Consider the following 22,640-nt stretch of genomic DNA (forward strand, 5'->3'; position numbering starts at 1 on the left):
GAATCGTGCTCAGGCCTAAAGGGGTTAATGTTTGGTTGAACTGTGACTTCCATCATCGTCTCTCTCTGCCTCCTCCCTGCGTGTGTCCTTTTTGATAAAGCACCGCTCCGCATATCAAAAAGAGGATCCCACTTCCCCCCCTTCGGGCCAGGGGCCGGGCCACCGGGTGTGCCGGGGCGGCTACGTGCTGCTTCTGGGAGCGTGGCCGTGCGATGGATGTGTGTTTTCGTGACCTGCTGTCTCGCTGTGGGGGGACGGGAGGGACGGGGGGACGGGGCGGGACAGGAGAGGAGAGGAGAGCTGGCCAGGGCTCCTCTGGTTTTAACCCGTTTAGACCCGAGGACGATTCTACAAAATGTTCTTCTAAATCCTGACCGTTTTCTTGAAAAACCTTTGTTTCTGTGTCAGTCATTCTCAAACATTTTCATGTCAAGGACTCCCAAAAAATATATATGTATTTGGCCGCCGACCCTCATCTGAAAATATGTTGTTCCAGGGACCCCCCTAGAAGCAACGATTTGAGTTAAAAACGTTCACTCTGAAAGAATATATATTCAAAGATTTGCGAGTGCCGCGCTATGAGCTTGTAGATCTGCTATTTTTCCGATAGCTAAAGCATAACATAATGCTTAAAACACCAAAAGGGGTTCCCGCTCAAAATGGGTGAAAAATGTCTTCTAAATTCTGACAATTTTCTGAAATACCTACAGTACGTTTCTATGTCAGAGGTGCTCAACCTTTTTCCATGTCAAGGACCCCCAGGAAGTATCTGTATATGCCCGCGGACCCCCCATCTGAAAATATGTTTAAAACAAAGAAAATATGAGTTAAAAACGTTTGCTCTGAAAGAATATACGTATATATTCAAAGATTTGTGCCACAGTTTCAGGGTTTTTCAAAAATAGCAGACCTACAAGCTCATAGCGCGGCACTCGGTGCCGCGCTATGAGCTTGTAGATCTGCTATTTTTCAATAGCTAAAGTATATGGCATCATGTTTAAAACCCCAATAGGGGTTTCCCGCCCAAAATGGGTTAACAAGCCTGCTGCTCCACCCAGTATAATTTTACAACGCACAGTGATGGTTTTCACTGCCGACACACTAGATGGTCACTGAATACTGAAAGCCTGGGACAAATGGGAGCGGTTTCATTTTTACGAGTATCGTAATAAAAGTTACAGAAAAGCAACCAAACGCTCGGTGGAAAAATGTCCTGCCGTGTATATAAGCCATCTCAGCTAGCATTTAGCGCCATAAACTACAGCTCATAATGACCCCAAATTCAAGTTAGTGTTAGTCAGAGTTAAGTGTCCTTGAGCAAGACACTGAACCCCATCAATTGCTCCTGATGTGCTGGTTGGTGCCTTGCATGGTTTCCGCCGCCATCGGTGTATGAATGCGTGTGTGTGAATGGGTGAATGTAATGCACAATCCATGTAAAGCACCTTGGATAAAAGGCTCTATATAAATGCACCATTTACAACGAACACTAGTGTATAGTCTGTGTACTTTACAGTGAGAGATTTCCCCAACAACAAAGTCCGACTCCGTTTCATCTCTGACTGACCATACCAACATACATCGCCACCGGTCAATTGACCGAGGGACACACACAAACCATGCAAACCAACAATAACTTCCCTAAACTACATCATTAATCACATTAAATCATGTTGCCTTGTGGTCCCTGTCATGTCAGTGTGCAACAGATCAATAAATAAATAAACACCACAGCAGATGGCCCATGAGCAAGCAGACACTATTTAACCCATTCTGGACGGGAACCCCTCTTGCCGTTTTTAGCATAGTTATACTTTAGCTATTGAAAAAAAAAAGCAGATCTACAAGCTCATAGCACGGCACCGAGTGCCGCGCTACAAGCTTGTAGATCTGCTATTTTTGAAAAATCGTCAAAATGTGCCGCAAATCTTTGAATAAATATTCTTTCAGAGTGAACTACATATTTTCAGATTGGGGTCGGCGGCCAATTACATACATTTCTGGGGGTCCTTGACATGAAAATGTTTGAGAACGACTGTCATGATTTAGAAGACATTTTTGTAGAATCGTCCTCAGGTCTAAATGGGTTAACAGCTAGAAAGAGAATGCATTTGAAACCCAAACCACATCAGTTCATGAATAATGTAACTGTACAGTGTTACTTGGCCACACACACACACACACACACACACACACACACACACACACACACACACACACACACACACACACACACACACACACACACACACACACACACACACACACACACACACACACACACACACACACACACACACACACACACACACACACACACACACACACACACACACACACACACACACACACACACACACACACACACACACACACACACAGTGTGTGGTGTACTTTGCACCTTTGCGGTCAAACAAGAGTGGGGCCAAAAACAAATACAAATAAAATAAAATGGTCATTGTGCATCCTTATGCACAATGACCAAACATGGCCAACACAGATGGAAGGCCCCTCCGGTTAGCAAGCGGCCAGCTTGCCTCTCTCCCCCCCCCCCCCCAACTAATCTCTCTTTGAACGCACTCGCCACCCCCCCCCCCCCCCCCCCCCCCCACCAGTCGCAGAGGAAGAGGGGGGGGGGGAAGAGAGAGGAGGGGATCTGGAGGAGAAACAGTCACGTCCGGCTCCCTTTTTTCCTCCTCCTCACATCACCTGACAGAAGCACACAGACACTCAGCGACTCCTGTCCTGCCAAAACAAACTGAGATTCATTAGACTTGAAGCTTCAGGGGGCCAAACATGACTATAAATAACACAGGGACTAGAGTCCAGAGAGAGTCGCAGAGCTCACTCACATCGACAGAAAGTCACAGACCTCCACAGAACGGAGACGAGACGAGGCTGCTTGTCGTTAAAAATCAAGAATACCAACAAAAAAACAAAAAAAACGAAAAAAAGGTAAAAGATGAGTCTTCCAAAATGGACAGCAGCAGCAGGGCCGGGCCGGGGGGATTGCATTGTGCTCATTTCCTCCTAGCTAGAGGTCTATCACTCGGAGCCCTTATTTTCATAACCGCGGCCGAGCTCAAGTTCACTGCCAACGCATGATTTAGGGCTCCAATACAAACAGTTTGGGTAGAGCGGAGAGGAGAGGAGGGGGAGGTGTTGAAAATAAATTGGATTGCGCGGGGGGGGGGGGGGGGGGGGGGGGGGGGGCATGGCCCCGTGAGGAGAGGACAAACACGGAGGAAGCAGGCGATGATTAGAGGGAAGGGCCAACGGGGCCAACCTCACCGCTAAGAGGTTAAGAGGGATTTCTCTAGCATAGCCAAACGCCGAGGCTACACCTAGCGGCACGGTTTTAAAAAAAAAAACAATGACATTAATGACAAAACGGAAACGCGGCAGACAAAGAGAGACGTCGTCTATACGTCTTAAAGACAATTTGCTTAGCCTCGTTTAGCCCAGGAATGGAAATGAAAAGGAATCGGGGGAAAAGTTGAATGGTGGTGGTTTGGGGTTACCGTAACAGCCAGAGTAGCTTATTGGTATAATCAAAAACCTTCTTCTTTTGTTTTTTAACACAACCCCTGATATGTAGACAAAACATACGTCACATTAGACATAACCTTCATTTGCAGAACGAATGGCAAGCGTCAAGCATGTACAACACAGACATACACCTACCGCTATTTATTTACCCATTTAGACCCGAGGACGATTCTACGAAAGCCTTCTAAATCCTGACAGTTTTCTGTACAACCCATGTTTCTATATGTCAGTGGTTCTCAAACTATTTCATGTCAAGGAGCCCCAGATATTATATGTAATTGGCCGCCGACACTCCATCTGAAAATGTTGTTCCAGGGACCACCCCCAAGAAGCAAAGATTTGAGCTAAAAACGAACGCTCTGAAAGAATATATTCAAACATTTGGGCAAACATTTTCAAAAATAGCAGATCTACAAGCTCGTAGCGCGGCACTTTTTTTATTTTTCAATAGCTAAAGTATAACATAATGCTAGAAACACCAAAAGGAGTTCCCGCCCTGATGGGTTCACACACACACACACACACACACACACACACACACACACACACACACACACACACACACACACACACACACACACACACACACACACACACACACACACACACACACACACACACACACAAGTCCATCCACTGCTTGCCGCCGATGGACACACAAACGATGTCGCTTTGAGGTATGAATGGCACTAATTGACCCTGTGTGAAACCGAGGTGAGGGTGGTAGTAATCAGTGGTTTCCCACTGGGGGGGGGGGGGGGGGGGGTTCTGTGTTGTACACAACTTTGATCCGACACGTGCGGCTGATTAGAGGAAGTCGTTAGGCGAAAGGGGAGAGGGGTACATCGTTAACACGTATAGCCTCTCAGGTGGTGCAGAGGCCAGCTCTAGAAAAAACCCACAATGCTCCTCGTCCTTAACCACAGATTTACCACAAGCAATGTCCAAGAAGTTGGCTGTGTGTGCGAGTGTACATACACACACACACACACACACACACACACACACACACACACATGCGTGAGTATGTGTAAGGGATTCCAAAAGGTCAAAGGGCATTGTAAGAGTCAAGCATCGACTATTTTATGCAGCACGACTTGGAGGCCCTGTAACTCTGTTTTAGCTAATTTAGGACTGAGGCAAAAAAAAAAAAAAAAAAAAGAGGCTTCTAAATCCTAAAAGTTTTCTGAAAAACCCATGTTTCTATGCCAGTGGTGCTCAACCTTTTTCATGTCAAGGACTCCCGGAATTATCTGTATTTGGCTGAGGACCCCCCCATCTGAAAATATGTTGTTCCAGGGACCCCCCCACCCAGAAGCAAATATTTGAGTTAAAAACGCTCGCTCTGAAAGAATATATATTCAAAGATGTGCACCACATTTGCGGCATTTTTCAAAAATGGAAGATCTACAAGCTCGTAGCTCGCTACGAGCTTGTAGATCTGAAAGGGGTTCCCGCCCCGAACGGATTAACTGCGACTATCAAGGGTTTACCACTCCCCGGAAATGGTTAAGATTGCTTGATAATAGTACAAGAGGTCATAACACAGCTTTTTTGGGTCACCTCACCACGAATATAAATGTACTGTACATCTTGGAAACAACGTATAAATGACTTGTGCTTGGGGAAGATGGTTGTGGAGAATTGAGAGCGTCAGTGGTTCTTGTCCCATAAATAGACCAAGAAGAGCCATGTACAGCACTGCCACGGGCCATTGTCCAGCAATGCGGAAAATTGCCCAAAATGGGCTAATAGAGGATTAGCCCATTTTGGGCGGGAACCACTCTTGGCGTTTTAAGCATTGTTATACTTTAGCTATTGAAAAATAGCAGATCTACAAGCTCATAGCGCGGCACCGAGTGCCGCGCTATGAACTTGTAGGTCTGCTATTTTTTTGAAAAATCGTGAAAATGTGGCACAAATCTTTGAATATATTCTTTCAGCGTGAACGTTTTTTAACTCAAATCTTTGCTTCTGAGGGGGTTCCTGGAACAACATATTTTCAGATGGGGGGGGGGGGGGGGGGGGGGGGGGGGGGGGGGGGGGGGTCGGCGGCCGATTACATATACATTTTTGGGGTCCTTGACATGAAATATTGAGCACCACCGATACAGAATCATAGGTATTTCAGAAAACTGTCAGAATTTAGAAGACATATTTTTTTTTAAATTTTGACGTCCAGGCCTAAATGGGTTAGCTATAGTTCCAAGAATGCTAAATGGGGACAATGTCCTATAGATTGAGGCGGGATGCGGGTGGCAAAGAGGGGAGCCCGCATGCCAGATCAAAGGGAAGGCAGTGACATCATAGAGGGACCGGCGAGTGTTCCGTGGATTGCGTGTGGTGGTGGTGGTGGGGAGCCGAGAGGGGGACCAGGAAGTGGATGATGAGTCACAGGAAGTCGCTCGGTGCCTCTCTCACAGGGATAGAGCCTCCGAGGCCTCAAGGACATGAGTGGGACGAGATGTCACTTTTGTATTCTCGTGACAGAGAGTTCTTTTGTGTGATGTGTGGAACTCGCCAAGGACAAAGTCCTGTGTTTTGTGGTGGTGGTGGTGGTGGGGGGGGGGGGGGGGGGGGGGGGTTAGAGAACGACTGACTCCCGACATGGACTGACAACTCTTGAGGATTGCGTGGGAATGTAGTGAGCTCCTCTGTTCTGACTCTTGACCCCACCACACCACCCGGAGGCCAAGCTGGCTCATCTGGTGACAGCGTTTTCTCCCTCCCAATGCCACCATTTCTTATATCGACACTCGATTCAATCGACTTGTCTTACGGAGCTTATCTGCCCAATGCCTGTGTGTGTGTGTAGATGGTCGACATGCTTATGCCGCGTGTGAAGGAATTGGCCACGTTCGTTTTTTTTTTTTTTTTTTTTTTTTTTTTTTTTTTTAAATCGAGGATAAATTAGGACATGGTCATCCCATGGAATCCCGCAAAATAACTAAAGATCAGACCCGTCTGAAGTGAGTGGTGCTGTGCTGTGCTGTGCTGTACTGTACTGTACTGTACTGTACTGTACTGTACTGTACTGTACTGTACTGTACTGTACTGTACAAGCCCTCCTCCCTGGCCTGTGTGTGTGTCTGTGTGTTAGTATGTGCAACAGTGACAATTGGTGGTGAACAAACGCTATTTTCGTGCTCGGACCCAGGGACGCAGGGACACAGGTATACAGAGACACAGGTACACAGGGACGCAGAGACACAGGGACACAGGGACACAGAGACACAGAGACGCAGAGACGCAGGGACACAGGGACACAGGGACACAGGGCCGCAGGGCCGCAGGGCCGCAGGGACACAGGGACGCAGGGACGCAGGGACACAGGGGACACAGGGGACACAGGGGACAGAGACACAGGGACACAGGGACACAGGGACACAGGGACAGCGACACAGGGGACACAGGGACACAGAGGACAGAGACACAGGGACACAGGGGACAGAGACACAGGGACACAGGGGACAGAGACACAGGGGGCACGGACACGGGGACACAGGGGACACAGGGGACACAGGGACCCAGAGACACGGGGGACACAGGGGCACAGGGACACAGAGACCCAGGGACGCAGGGACACAGAGACCCAGGGACAGAGACCCAGGGGACACAGGGACACAGAGACCCAGGGACAGAGACCCAGGGGACACAGGGACACAGGGACACAGGGACAGAGACCCAGGGGACACAGGGGACACAGGGACCCAGAGACCCGGGGGGACACTGGGACACCGGGGACACAGCCACACACACAGCTCTACAGGAGTGGTTGCACTTCAAAAACAACAACAAAGAAGCAAAGAGGCGGTTTCTTCTCACTTAGGATAGATGGTGGTCATCTTGGCTGCCGCGAAGCCCGTCTTGCATGCTCCTTCGCTGAGGTTGCCATACTTGTACGCCAACTCTGGTGGCCTGTGGATTAACGACAGAGAGAGATGAATAGATTCATTAATATGAGAAACAGAAAGGGACAACGGATCCATTACAAGCGCCGGGCTACTAAAGCCATGAAGCTAGAATAAGGCATGGTGGCCGAGCCTGGCTAATAAGCCAGGCTCAAATCACACTGTCGTGTGGTATTTGAGTCTGGAGATGCTGTGTATGGATCTTGTTTCCCGGGGGGGCGGGTTCAAACATTTTCTCTTTGACGCAATTGGTCAGAGCTACTGTCAGTCAAAGGTCTCCAGCATTGAACGTCACTGTACCAAAGCCCGCCCATATTGCATACCGTGTCCCGATTGGCCACACCAGTTCTCTGGTGTAGGACATGGGCGTACAATTGAGCCTCTCCAGACCGTAATCCGCCGGCAGGCAATTTTTTTTGCCTGGCTTATTAGCCAGGCTAATGGTGGCCAACAATTACCTCTGAAAGATACCAGTGTTGTTTTTGGCAGCAAATTTAGATTTTAGTTTTAGTCATAGTCTCTTCAATAGTTTTAATTTTAGTCACCAGGAATGTTTTAGTGTTAAGTCTACAGTTGATTTAGTCGACTAAAATGTGTTTTGGCGGGCCACCGTAATGACCGTTACACTTGGTTGAAAAGAGGCGATCTACAAGCTCACAACGCGTCGCGCTGCGACGTGGTGTGAGCTTGTAGATCGGCTATTTTCAGCATGCAACCAAGTGTAAAATGACTTCTACTGGATCTCTTGTCCACTAGTCCCCTCCTAACATTTTAGTCTACTTTTTTATTTGTTGACACAATTGTCAGTATATTCAGTCTTAGTTTTAGTCATCATAGCTGAAGTTTTCATTTCGTTTCCCCATTTAGTTTTCGTCGGTGTCAAAAGGTAGTCGACGAACATTTTTTCGTCTTAGTTTCAGTCGACGAAATCAAACACTGGGAGATACCAGGAAACAGGTTGAACCCAACAGCTCAGCACATCACTTATGTGTGGCGGCATGACAAGTCAGGGTGGGGGGGGGCCTAGTTCAAGTCAGGGTGGGGGGGGGGCCTAGTTCAAATAATCACAGTGCTAGCAAGAAGGGAAAAAAAAGTAGAACCTCCCTGTTGCCAACACGATCATTAACCCATTTTGACCTGGGAACGATTCTACAAATGTCTTCTAAATCTTTTATTTTTTCTTCAAAAACCCATGTTTTTATGTCAAGGACCCCCAAGATTATATGTAATTGGCCGCCGACCCCCATCTGAAAATATGTTGTTCCAGTGACCTCCCAGAAGTTAAGATTTGAGTTAAAAATGTTCGCTCTTGCAAAAGATTTGCGCCACATTTTCACAATTTTTCTAAAATAGCAGACCTACAAGCTCGTAGCTCGTAGATCTGCTATTTTTCAATAGCTGAAGCATAACATAATTCTTAAAAACACCAAAAGGGGTTCCCGCCCAGAATGGCTTAATATCCTTCTCAATGCCATGAACACAGAGTAAATAATCAACAGGGTGAAGAGAGGCCCATGCAGGCACTATGGGGGAGGCCTGTCCACCCAGACACACTTCATGGGCCAGGGTTGATGGGGAGGGACCAGTCAGACCATGGGTGTGTGTGTGGGTGTGCACAATTTAACACCCCGAGCACCCAGGACGAAGTTCACCGTCCTTTCAATTAGTAACACCCACCCAGCGCCCAGGACGAAGTTTTATCCAAAAGACGAAGTTTATTGATATCAAAGCCGATCGCGTCGCTCCACAGCCTGGGAGCGCCTGTTGCGCAACACTCGATCTTGCGTAACAGTGGGACGTCATCGAAAATGTTCCCCCCCTGTTACGCCGACGAGACCGAAAATGTTAAAACGTTAATAACTCTTGATCTAAATCATTCCGTCCAATTCTAAGAAAAGATCTTGTGTTAATAAGACGGCCCACCGCGGTCCCGTCACTAGTCGCGGTAGATTTAATCATACCTCCCGTTGTCGTCGATCGCCTCTAGAGTGTTTTGGCTACATTTAGCTGCTACAGCCACATCCGGGATGACATCCGGTCCGTCGGTAAAAGCGCTCCGCTAATATAAATCGCCAGGCGCTATGATTTAATGGATTGAATAACCCTGGGCAATCGGAGTGTTTTTTTTTATGTTTTTTTTGTGGCTTTTGCCTTTATTTTATATTTTTTTATGGAGGGACAGACAGTAGGCTGACAGGAAATGGGGAGAGAGATGGGGGGGGGAAGACATGCAGTAAAGGCTGTCGGGATCGGGGGTCGAACCCACGGCACACTGCCTGGACCAGACCTGGACCACTGAGCCACGGCCCAGGCCAGGCAATCGGAGTGTTAATAATTACATTTGTATAGTGTTTTTCCACAAATACTCACTTTACATTAAAATACAAAATGGGATGGAAAACATCAATGCACACATTTGAGCCGACATGGCATTAATAGCCACTTAAAAGACGTCTGTGGACGTCTTTGGTATTACCGCACGTGCAGTGCCCAAGACGTCTGTGGACGTCTTTGGTATTACCGCACGTGCAGTGCCCAAGACGTCTGGGGACGTCTTTGGTATTACCGCACGTGCAGTGCCCAAGACGTCTGGGGACGTCTTTGGTATTACCGCACGTGCAGTGCCCAAGACGTCTGTGGACGTCTTTGGTATTACCGCACGTGCAGTGCCCAAGACGTCTGGGGACGTCTTTGGTATTACCGCACGTGCAGTGCCCAAGACGTCTGGGGACGTCTTTGGTATTACCGCACGTGCAGTGGCCAAGACGTCTGTGGACGTCTTTAAAAAAAAAAAAAAATGTGTTATTGCCATTAAGAATGCATTGGGCGTTTAAGTTAAATAACTCAGAAACTATAAAACATTTCAAAGTAAAAGGTTCCAGCATGTGTCTCCACAGTCAGCTGAATTAAAAAAAAATGAATGGAGTTTCTAGGTGAAAGTCTACTTTGTCAATCTGAATCTACAGGCCAGTCTGAGTCCACACCAATGCAACTCCTTGCAACATGCAACTACTTGTAACCATTATCCCCAATGATAGTTGCATTGGTGTGGACTGGCCTTTACACGGTTTTGTTGGAAGGAGTTGAGACTAGTTGCTGGTTTTGTTTTTGATCATCTTGATATTTTGCCCCGGAATAGATGCCAGGCTTAATTCATGGAATTAACTGCAAGAACATTATCAGCAACACAAGCATCTCTACACAACAGCAGGTACAAGCAACACATTCTCCGCCATCAAACACCAGTCAGTGTTAACTGGTAGCTCTAACTTCAATACATTTACAGGCACAGGTTAAGGGCGGGAACCCCTTTTGGTGTTTTAAAGGTATATTCAGTGATTTCACTTAATTCAAATATTACTTATTTTTTCTTATTTTTTGGATAATCCTCCCTACTATAAAGTGTGCTGACCATATAAGGAGTTACTCCCTGTCCCCAGTGAGCCCCTGGGGTCAAAGAAACCCTAGTTTCGGTTTGGGCTTTGGGTGGCAAAGCCTTCATCCAATCAGGATGAGAGGGGCCTTCCTCCAATCATGATCGAGTGGGGCGGGCCTTGGTGCACGTGCTGTTGGTCTGTTGTACTTCCCCCACTGTAGAGCGTGTATATGTGCACATCTTGTTACCGGGGCGGACCAGGTTTTTTCCAAATCACCCAAATCACTGAATGCTCCTTTAAGCATTACGTTATACTTTAGCTGTTGAAAAATAGCAGATCTACAAGCTCATAGCACGGCACTCGAGCTTGTGGGTCTGCTATTTTTGAAAAATCGCGAAAATAGCCGATCTACAAGCTCACAGCGCGACGCGTTGTGGGCTTGTAGATCGGCTATTTCCAGCATGCAACGAAGTGCAACATGACTTATACTGGATATCTTGTCCACTAGTCCCTTCTTAAAATGTTAGTCTAGTTTTTATTTGTTGACAAAAATTGTCAATATATTTAGTCTTAATATATTTTAGTCATCATAGCTTAGTTTTCATTTAGTTTTCATCAGTGGAAAAGGGTAGTCGACGAACATTTTTCGTCTTAGTTTTAGTCGACGAAAACAACACTGGTGCAGACAGACATGCCCGGTGAGAGCAGAGGTGCCCGATAGCTGATGCTTATGAACTTGTAATGTTCAGGGAGGGAGGGAGGGGGGATGGGGGGAGGGAGGGAGGGGGGGCCTTACCATCGCAGTCAACATTACAGGAGTGTCAAACCAATTCGGAGAAATATACACACGCGTCAAACACACGTGTTGATACGATGGCCAGCTAACAGTATAGTGTATGTCCTCACCCTGACAAAGCACAATTAACTTTGGGAATAAACAATAAGCAATAATGCGGCGTCTCAATTCGCACCACACTTCAAACTTCATTAGTCCCATCAGAGGCTGTTCAAAAAAAAGGAAAAAAAAAGATCTGACGTGTGCAGCTGTCGGCAAGTTTGGTTAAAGCTCCGCTGAGATATTATGTTTATTTTAAATTCAAGTAAGATAAATAAGAAGTAAGCTTTTGCTGCTCGTGGGCCAACATCTGTTTGAATCAAAAGAGAGAAAATGTCTCCACCTCTGGTCACAAAATGTAACATAAGCCCATTTTGACAAAAAAAAAAAAGAGTAATTCAAAGACCTTTTTTTTTTAACCAAGGAACTGCAGACTCATAGGTTTTGAACTTTGGCCACAATTCGGGATCAGTGAAGATTAGGCAAATTAGGAGGAAGTTCAGTTCAGTGTGAATCATTTGCATATCTCTGCTGTCGGGAGGAAAACTCATAACTCCATTTTTGAGGTTTTCGATTTTCTTTTTGCCATAAATCAGTGCTGTTGAACACCCTTTACGTCTGTGTGTTGTTTCGAAAATATCCAACCAATGGAAAGTAGTAAAAAGCGCTTTGGACAAAACCTCTTAACTCCATTGGACCCTCAAAATGTCTGCTAAAGCGGCTAACTCCACCACCTCTCCCCCTCCCATGGAAGTAATTGACAATATATAAAGTTACAACACCAACTTTGATGAGGCTGTATTGCTTTGTTTAAAAAAAAATAAAGACAGCAGAGATACATACAGTACAACATACATGCTATGTGATGTATATTTACTGCTGCACGACAGTGACATTTCGATAGTATTCAGTGTTATTTAACCCATTCAGGACGGGAACCCCTTATGTTATACTTGAGCTATTGAAAAAAAAAAAAACACAGATCTACAAGCTCATAGCGCGGCACTGCTACAAGCTTGTAGATCTGCTATTGAAAAATGGCAGATGGCTCATCTCCTCCCTATGCCAATTAGTGTTTGTACCTCATCATCGGCACATGGTTTGCAGCTGCTGTTTTGCACACTTCCACTCACACCTTGCTGGTCATGAACACCATCAGTATGGATGGTGTTTATGAACGTAAAACATAACGCCGTCTTTTTAGTTGGAAGTGCCACAAAACATTAAAAAAAAAAAGGTTTTAAGTTAACACACACACACACACAGTCTGTCTCTCTCTCCTATCTATAACAACACACACACTCACACACACTGTCAATCAAAACTGCCGGTGGTTTGACTCGTGCTAAATTCGCTGTGAATAGCAAAGCCTGCCGGTTTCCATTCCACAGATCTACAAGCTCATAGCGCGGCACTGCTACAAGCTTGTAGATCTGCCGTTGAAAAATTGTGAAAATGTGGCGCAAATCTTTGAATATAATATATTTGAACGTTTTTATTAACTCAAATCTTTGCTTCTGGAGGGGTCCCTGGAACAACACATTTTCAGATGGGGGGGTCGGCGGCCAATTACATATATTTTTGGGGGTCCTTGACATGAAAATGTTTGAGAACGACTGACATACTGTAGAAACATGGGTTTTTCAGAAAACTGTCAGGATTTAGAAGACATTTGTAGAATCCTCTAAATGGGTTAAATGCTCTATGTATTGTTTCTATATTACTGTATATCCGTACATTCACAACAATGCGGCAACTTCACCAAGTCAAATTCTATGTAATTGCAAATTTGCAATAACATTCTTTATTGAATTTGTACGTTTTGACGTTTTGCGCCGAAATTATTTCTGATTATATTGTAGTTATAAATGACCATATCCACGGTATCCAGTACTTTCCTGCAGTGTTGATGATAATTGCTTTTAACCCATTCCGACCGTACAACGTGTGGGAACGTCATAACTAATCCAAAGGACGTGTACACACGTCCTAGCGCATTTTCATTGATATCAAACGAGAGAAAAATATTCAGATTTTTTTTGTTTTTGTTGTAGTTGGCCTCTCCTTCTGCACCATACTCCTTGCTCTTTCGCGCGTGTGCGTTGTCGTTCACTTCCCTGTTTACCGTTCACAAAGAAAGGCTCGGCGCGCGTAACCTAGGGAGCTCTCCGTGGTTTTGACCAGATGGATATACTAAGCTCTTCATTTCTGACTTCAACAACATGCCTCTCGTTCAAAATATTAAGCGAGGGATTCCCGGTTTTTGTCTGGAACGGACAGAGTAAAAGCGGACATATTTTCCCGGCACCCCGAGCTTCTATTTTGAAAGAAATCCCGGCGCCGATTGTGTTCATGAAGTCAGCTTCAACAACACACAGTGATCTAAATATAAATGAAACCATAACAGCCCTCACAAAAAAAGGATAGATATTATAATTTTGTGTTTTAAAACAAAAAACAAAAGCTAAACCCACTATTTGTTTAATTAGCCGTTTTTAAATTATTAAAAAGAGCGGATTTGTCGCGGACCTGGTGACGAGGCCGCCGCGTTGTGATGACGAAACCGGAAATCAAGCCATGCTCTTGGCTGCTAGGGCTTCTGGGAAAATGAGTTCAATGCAAGTGAACGGTGGTTTGTTTGGACTACAACATGCTGTGGAGGCTGTGTTCGTCTGGCATCGTAATGGCGGGATGTTTTTCTCTTTAACAACAAACCACGGGACTATTTTACGCCGGATTTTCGCCGATCAAAGCTGCAAATACTTCGCCGTTATGCTCCAAACGTAATAAGACAATCTAGGCAGCCTAGGTAGGATGAATGTAAAGCCCCGAAAGTGTTAATGCAACACAGAAAACACGAGTCATTTCAGGAAGTCAGATTTGTACACACGTTCGTATCTGGCTTTGCCGTCTCATCTCCTCCCTATGCCAATTAGTGTTTGTACCTCATCATCGGCACATGGTTTGCAGCTGCTGTTTTGCACACTTCCACTCACACCTTGCTGGTAATGAACACACTCGGTGCCGCGCTATGAGCTTGTAGATCTTCTATTTTTCAATAGCGAAGTATAACATAATGCTTAAAACACCAAAAGGGGTTCCCGCCCAAAATGGGTTAAAACTACAACTATTCTTTTATTTTTTAAATATATTTTTATGGCTTTTTTGCCTGTATTTGACAGGAAAGGGGGAGAGAGATGGGTGGGGGGGGGGGGGGGGGGGGGGGGGGGGGGAGACATGCTTGTTTGTGGGCGGCTGAGAAATCTGCGAGTGGCCGAGAAATTTGGCGGAACCCTGGGGGGGTGGGGGGGGTCGATCTCAGATGTTTCCAACCACCGGTACGTCGTGTACCTGACCTGGTACGCGAGAAGGGAATCCCACGTTTTCCCCGACCGCGAATCTGCGTCACCAGGATCAATGACATGGTCAATGACAATGATATAACATTATGCTGCGATATAATAATATAGCAGCGGGTATAGGCTACTTGAGGCCAGTCACCCGTCTTCTGTGTTTTGGTACGATGATGATACCCACCCCCCAGCCATGCCGGTTCACGAACATTTCATGAACGGTCAGCCGGTCCTGTCCGTGGTAATAGAAAAGGTTGGGAAACCCTGGACTCTTATCTTATGCCAAAATGTAGCGGTCATCTAAGCCGCCTAGAGCATTATAAGCCCCCTGTACATTAAGCCACGTTTTAAATGTAAAATATCAGTTTCCGTTTGTCCATTTATATATAGTGCAATGTGTAACCTTCTCACCAAGCAAGCTCTATAGAGCGTCGCAGTCCCCTACCAGGGCCCAGGAAATGATTCTCCGTTCATTTTCCTCATAGACATTTCAAAAAGCATTTATTTAAAGACGTTTACGCCGCAGACAAAGCCAACTCTTGTCGTGACAAATCATGACAACAAACACAATGTTTTGGGCCGAACAAATAATTAGAAAGAAGAAAAAAACGGCAGGTTAAAACACTTTTGTTTTTCTTCTTTGTAATTAATTGTTTGGTCCAAAATATTGTCTTTGTTGTCATGAGTTGTCACGACTCGAGTTGGCTTTGTCCGCGGCGTAACCGTCTTTAAATAAATACTTTTTGAAATGTCTATGGGAAAAATGCATTGGGAATCATTTCCTGGGCCTGGCGTCGTCATGAAAGGGGGCGGGACTGTGACGCTCTATAGTGTTCGATTAGTGTGAGCCAGGACCGGGAATCTAAATGATCTCGGTTCCTGGGGTCAAAAGGGGAAAAAAAGGTTCTTGGAAAGGTCCAAAGATGAGGTTCTTGCAGTCATAAATGTGCTATAACATTATTTCTGTAGAGCAGTGGTTCTCAACTGGTGTCGACGTCAAAACTAAGACGAAATTTTTTCGTCGACTACCTTTTTTCACCGACGAAAACTAAATGGAAACTAAATGAAAACTATGCCACGATGACTAAAACTAAGACTAAATATCAGTGTGACTAAAACTAAATGAAAACTATTCAAGAGACTATGACTAAAACTAAAATAGAAATTTGCTGCCAAAAACAACACTGATTGCCACCCGTCAGATCATTTGCACAGGCATATTTTGTTTCTCCACCAACCCACTAGATGAGAAACACTGCTGTGCGTGCAAGATGACCTAAAAAGCCATTTCTGTGTTATCTAACCGTGAACATAATCGAGCCACAGTCAGAGAAACTCACCAGGGTCTCTCTCAATTAATGACAGAGGGATTTAAAAGTATTGGACATTTGCTTAAAACGAGCAGCATCAAATTAGACTGGAAAAGTGGGAGATGTACTTACAGCTTGGTGTCCAGCTTCAGCAGAAAGCCCTGTTTGTCGTACACTAGAAAAACGGCAAGGGGGGGGGGGGGGGAGAAAGAGAAGGAGAGAGAGAGAGAGAGAGAGAGACAGAACAATTACCACACCTGGGGCAAGGCATCAGGAATTCCGACTGAAGCGCAAATTTGATCGTCATCAAGCACTTGGAAGCGGTGTTGATTTCGTCGACTAAAACCAAGACGATAAATGTTCGTCGACTACCTTTTCTCACCGACGGAAACTACATGGAAACTAAATAAAAAAACGAAGCTATGAGGACTCAAACTAAATATACTGACAATGTTGTCAACAAATAAAAACTAGACTAAAATGTTAGGAAGGGACTAGTGGACAAGAGATCCAGTATAAGTCATTTTACACTAGGTTGCATGCTGAAAATAGCAGATCTACAAGCTCACAAGCGTTGTGAGCTTGGAGATCGGCTATTTTCAGCAAGTGTCGACGTCAAAAATACATTTCAGTCGACTAAATAAACTGTAGATTTAGCCGACTAAGTTACTAACTCAGACTAAAACTAGACTAACACTAAGACATTCCAGGTGACTAAAACTAAATGAAAACTATTCAAGAGACTAAATTCAAAATTTGCTTGCCAAAAACAACAACTGCTAGGTAAGTATAGTATCCAAAACCTAAGACACTATATCAGCCAGTTAGCTGTAGTTGTGCACCTGGTTGCTGTGCCAAAAGAAAGGAGGAGAGGGTCGTCACGATGCAAAACGACTTTTATTTTAAGTGACCGTTTCAGCACAAAATGTGCTTCTTCGGGGTATGAAGAAGGGTACCACGAAGGCGGCATTTTGTGCCGAAATGTTGGTCATTTTAAAAAGTATATATATATATATGTTTTTGCATCGTGACTACGAGTTGTGCGATCTCTTCTCCTTTCTTTTCAAGTTTTGTCTCCCGTGGTCAGCACCTCTCCCCAGCTGTGCGCGCTCCTACATTTGTTTCATCCGTTGCTGTGTCAAATAATAAACAACAACAACAACAACAAAAATACAGCCTGTGCGTTAATTCTTCAGAAAGTTTGAAGAAAAGTAATGGAAAATGGAGGGGGGGAGAGGAAAAAGCTTAAAAGAGTTAAAGTTAGAAAGCATTTTGTTGGAAAAAAAATCAAGCAAAGAGAGAGATTAGGAAAAGAAGAAGCCAAGCCAAAACACACATTCTCTGCTGAGCTGAAAATAAAGTAAATGTGAATAACGAACGGTTTTGGATTTTGCGGGTCACCTATGGACAAGCATCAGAGGGGGGGGGGGGGGGGGGGGGGGGGGGGGGGGTAGAGTGGTGGTCCATAGGTGCCTAGTGAAGCGTAGAGTCGAAGCCATTTTCATAGAAGAAGCAAGAAAGCACAAGAAAGAACCCTGCCTGCTTGTTGATTTGAAATGAAAAGTAAATAGTATACAATGATATCATTTAACCCATTTCGACCTGAGAACATATTCTAACAAAATGTCTTCTAAACCCTGACAGTTTTCAGAAAAAGCTGAAATGTTTCTATGTCAGGTGGTGCTCAAACTATTTCATGTCAAGGACCCCCAAAGATATATATGTAATTGGCCGCCGACCTCCATTTGAAAATATGTTGTTCCAGGGGACCCCCCCCCCCCCCCCACCCCACCCAGAAGCAAAGATTTGAGTTAAAAAACGTTCGCTCTGGAAAAGAAAATATATATTCAAAAATGTGCGCCACATTTTCACGATTTTTCAAAAATAGCAGACCTACAAGTATGAGCTTGTAGACCTGCTATTTTTCAATAGCTAAAGTATAACATAATGCTTAAAACACCAAAAGGGGTTCCCTCCTAAAAATGGGTTAAAAACATATATACATTTTGTTTTTAAACTATCATGTATTAGGTACTGTACTGTATATGTACCGTATGCCGAGTAGTACATTTCCATAGAACACTGTACAATACTGCAGTGGTGGTGACATGCAAAGGCCTCACTTTTACGTGACGGAAATTCAGTCTCTGGAAATGAATACTGGAAAAATCAAATCAAAGAATAGCCTGCTCGATGGCACATAGAATTGTTGGCTTTCTTGACAGAAAAATAATTATGAGTGCAAATACAGAAAAAAAGAGATTATAAGCGGACAGACAGACAGAATCAACATTTCTCCTGGGTGGGGGGTGCATTTTGTTGTCATCAGAGGAATGCTGGAGGACAAAAACAGAGAATGAAAGACGATGGGAGAGCAGATGGCCGTGTTGTAGCCATATAGAAGCAGGGATGGGGGGTGAGAACATTAAGTGTCTGTGTGTTAAAGAAGAAGGCGCATGGTAAAGCCAAAGAAATGAGCAGCAGCGAAGGCTTTAGGGCAGAAATAAAGGGGCAAGAGTATACCACCCCTGCCATGTAGCTACAAATGTTCACCTCTGAAACCGCTCTTATTAATGCCAGGACCCCTGCAGTCGGCCCTGGCTGCAAAGTGCAAACCATTGTGCAGTGGAGTTTTAGGGATGCACCACTGCATTTGAACAACAGAGGGCACTGTTGCATCACATTTGGGATTAAGAAAGACGGTGGGGACTGATGGTAATTCCCACCAGGGCCGCCACCACCACTAGTCTTCATTTGATGATTTTTGAAAACACTGCCCTGCTCTCTGAGATAAAAGTCACCTAAGGCACTATTATGCACTATATAGATTTGACATTAAAGTATTGAGAAAAGCTCTTCAAAAATTGAGGATGTATTTGGCAGAGATTTAACCTAATTAACTGGAACATTTTAAGGATGTCCTCCAGTTAAAGTATTGCGCTTTCCTTGAGCTGGGGGTTCTTGCAGGCGTCCGGCAGGGCGCAATGTTGGGAGGAGAGCGCAGACCAATGGCGACAAGCCACGGCCACACAAACCTTGTCTGGGACTGTGCTAACTTAACCCATTCTGACCTGAGATCAGATTCTAAAAAAAACGTCTTCAACATCCTGACAGTTTTCTGAAAAAGCTATGTTTCCATGTCAGTCGTTCTTCGATTTTTCAAAAAATAGCAGACTCGGTCTGCGCGCGCTATGAGCTTGTAGATCTGCTATTTTTCAATAGCTAAAGCATAACATAATGCTAACACCAAAAGGGGTTCCCGCCCAAAATGGACATGGTCATGGGCACCGGGTTCAATATTTCACCGCCGTAGCTCGAAATGTACTTTGAAAAGACAAACATTCAAGATTCAGGCCATCCTATCCGTTTCTCAGATGCAAACATCTGATAGCGTTTTTGGTGCTCTGCAGTTTGTCTGCTCGCCTTTTGAACCCTAATGTGGTTCTCTCGGGTCGTTAACCCATTTAGGCCCGAGCTCGATTCTAACAAAATGTGTTCTAAATCATGACGGTTTTCTGAAAAACCTACAGTATGTTTTCCGTGTGGTGCTCAACCATTTTCATGTCAAGGACCCCCAGAATTGTCTGTATTTGACCACAGACCCCCGCCCCCCCCCCCCTCTAAAAATATGTTGTTCCAGGGACCGCCCAGAAGCAAAGATTTGAGTTAAAAACGTTTGCTCTGAAAGAATATATATATATATATATATATTCAAAGATTTGCGCTACATTTTCACGATTTGTTTTTTTAAATAGCAGACCTACAAGCTCGTAGCGCGGCACTCGGTGCCGCGCTACGAGCTTGCGGATCTGCTATTTTTCAACAGCTAAAGTATAACATAATGCTTCAAAACACCAAAAAGGGGTTTCCCGCCCAAAATGGGCTAATACCGCAGGACTGGGAATGATTCTGTGGTCAGCGCAGCTAATCTAAGACGACAACCTTTTTCTAGGACGAAAGACATACAAACATACCCAAAAAAAAGGTCATTTATAGTTGTTTTTTTGCAATGGCGTTTTTAAAAAATATATATATATACAAAAATAGCCCTCCAAACATGGCCGCTGAAGTGTCTCAGGTTGTTTCAGAAGGGTTTCTTACAGAAGGTGGAGAAGAAAAAAGAGGAGATGTGGAGGGCGGGGCGCAGGTGTGGAGAGAGAGCTTTGTTGTTGTACCTGAGCCTACTATTCGTCCCACGGTGAGAGCAATGTCCGTTTCCGACTCTGAAACACAAGAGGGGTCAGTTAAGGCTGCTGGAGAGCCCACATGCAAACAGTCGTGTGACGCTCGAGAGCACCCCGACGACAAATCCAAAAAGAAAAAAACGTCAAGAAAAGACATGAATAAATCAGGAGGAGGAAGAAGAGTAGCGGTTAGTCATGTTAGTTCCACCCCGCAGGTTGAATTAAATAAAACCACCAGAATGTGGGGTCTCTCGAGTCTCCGGGTCGGGAGACAGACAGACAGACAGACAGACAGCAGGCTGACGTATATATAGCAGGGGCAAAATCAACCCTCCTTGAATCAATGCACCCCATTGCGGTTGTTTTTAGTAGCTATTATGGCTGAAAATAGGTATTTTTGAAAAGAGAAAATACCAGGAAAAACACTGAGGGAAATGAGTGAATGAGCAAAAAATATATTAAAAAAAAAGCCAAAATGAGTGAAGGGAATTTTTTTTTGCAAGGCCTTTGTATCGCCCAGGTATAGCAGAGAACCGACGATCCATTATGAGCACCTGCTGAGCACCTATTAACCCATTTTGGGCGGGAACCCCTTTTGGTGTTTTAAACATTACATTATAATTTAGCTATTGAAAAATAGCAGATCTACAAGCTCGTAGCGCGCCACCGAGTGGCGCGCTACGAGCTTGTAGGTCTGCTATTTTTGAAAAATCGTGAAAATATTTATTTCAGAGGATTTAGAAGATTTTTTTTTTTTAATTTCGAGTTCAGGCCTAAATGGGTTAAAGCACCACCCCGCCCCCCTCGCCCCCCGCCCCCCCAGGGTTTCACCACCACCCAAAAATAAGTGGCCTTTTTTTGCTTCTACCTGTGGTTCTTCTACTACCTGTGGTAGCTTTCACTCTGGCAGTCCTTTTAAAGGGGACTGCCATTGTAGGCTCTGCGTCTTTCTCTGCAAACAAAAAGGGGGGTGAGGGTCGGAATGTTAACACACGTTTGTTGGATGAAGACAGACAGACAGACGAGACAAGACAAGACAGACCGACAGACAGACAGACAGACAGACAGCATCATGATCTGCTGGTCCTGTGGAAGGCAGCGACAGAGCAGAAGAACAAAACAAAAACACACAAATAAAAGTGTAAACATGGAAAACGGGACGCAGAAATTGGGAGCCAGGAAAACAGCATTTTTTTACAAATTTTTTACTTCCTCCAAAAAACACATCTGCGGGCTGCATCTGTGTCGTCGTCGTGCAGTGTCGATTTCGTCGACTAATACCCAAAAACGGAAGAATTTTCCGTCGACAGCTGTGATGACTTAAAACTAAGACTAAATATATTGACAATTTCGTCAACAAACACAAACTAGACTAAAAATGTTAGGAAGGGACTTGTGGACAAGAGATCCAGTATAAGTAAAAGAAAGGTCATTTTACACTTTGTTTGCGTGCTGAAAATAGCAGATCTACAAGCTCACGGCTTGTGAGCTTGTGTACAAGCTCGAGCTTGTAGATCAGCTATTTTCAGCAAGTGTATAATCAGCCATTACGAATCTACGATGGCATCAAGGCCCGCCAAAACACATTTTAGTCGACTAAATCAACTGTAGATTTAGTCGACTAAAATCATGATATTTAGTCGACCAAAACTAGACCAACACTAAAACATTCCAGGTGACTAAAATGTGACTAAAACTAAATGAAAACTATTCAAGAGACTATGACTAAAACAAAAAAGAATTGCTGTAAAAATCAACACCGCCTGTTGTGTCTTCTTTGGGGGTCAACTGACGCTGATTCTCTTCAGCTTTTAGAAGACCCCGAGTGGACGGCCCAGGACACAGAGCTCATTACAGAGTAATGCCAAAAGATTAATATGGGAATTGAGTGGCTAAGAGATGTTCACCTCCAAAAACAGACACTTATCCCCCGCTTATCCTAGGATTAACCCATTTTGGGCGGGAACCCCTTTTGGTGTTTTAAACATGTTATAATTTAGCTATTGAAAAATAGCAGATCTACAAGCTCATAGCGCGCCACCGAGTGGCGCGCTACGAGCTTGTAGATCTGCTATTTTTTTTAAATCGAATAACGACTGACAGAAACATAGCTTTTTCAGA

General features: G+C 44.7%; 1 protein-coding gene across 4 annotated transcripts in view; it reads right to left on the reverse strand.

Annotated features, from left to right (window-relative positions):
- st3gal3b (ST3 beta-galactoside alpha-2,3-sialyltransferase 3b) overlaps positions 1 to 22,640 on the reverse strand; it is an 86,925-nt gene that overhangs the window by 45,116 nt on the left and 19,169 nt on the right. For 2 of the 4 annotated variants that reach the window (XM_079530160.1, XM_079530161.1), the window contains exons 3-6: positions 21,388 to 21,471; positions 20,511 to 20,558; positions 16,468 to 16,510; positions 7,375 to 7,467 (exon numbers count right to left, since the gene is read on the reverse strand). In XM_079530160.1, the coding sequence (XP_079386286.1) occupies positions 7,375 to 7,467; positions 16,468 to 16,510; positions 20,511 to 20,558; positions 21,388 to 21,471 (268 nt within the window). The remainder of the gene's footprint in view (positions 1 to 7,374; positions 7,468 to 16,467; positions 16,511 to 20,510; positions 20,559 to 21,387; positions 21,472 to 22,640) is intronic. The other 2 variants (XM_079530162.1, XM_079530163.1) reach the window with 2 other exon arrangements.

Source organism: Electrona antarctica (assembly GCF_951216825.1).
Source record: "Electrona antarctica genome assembly, chromosome: 19".
Lineage (NCBI taxonomy): Eukaryota > Metazoa > Chordata > Actinopteri > Myctophiformes > Myctophidae > Electrona > Electrona antarctica.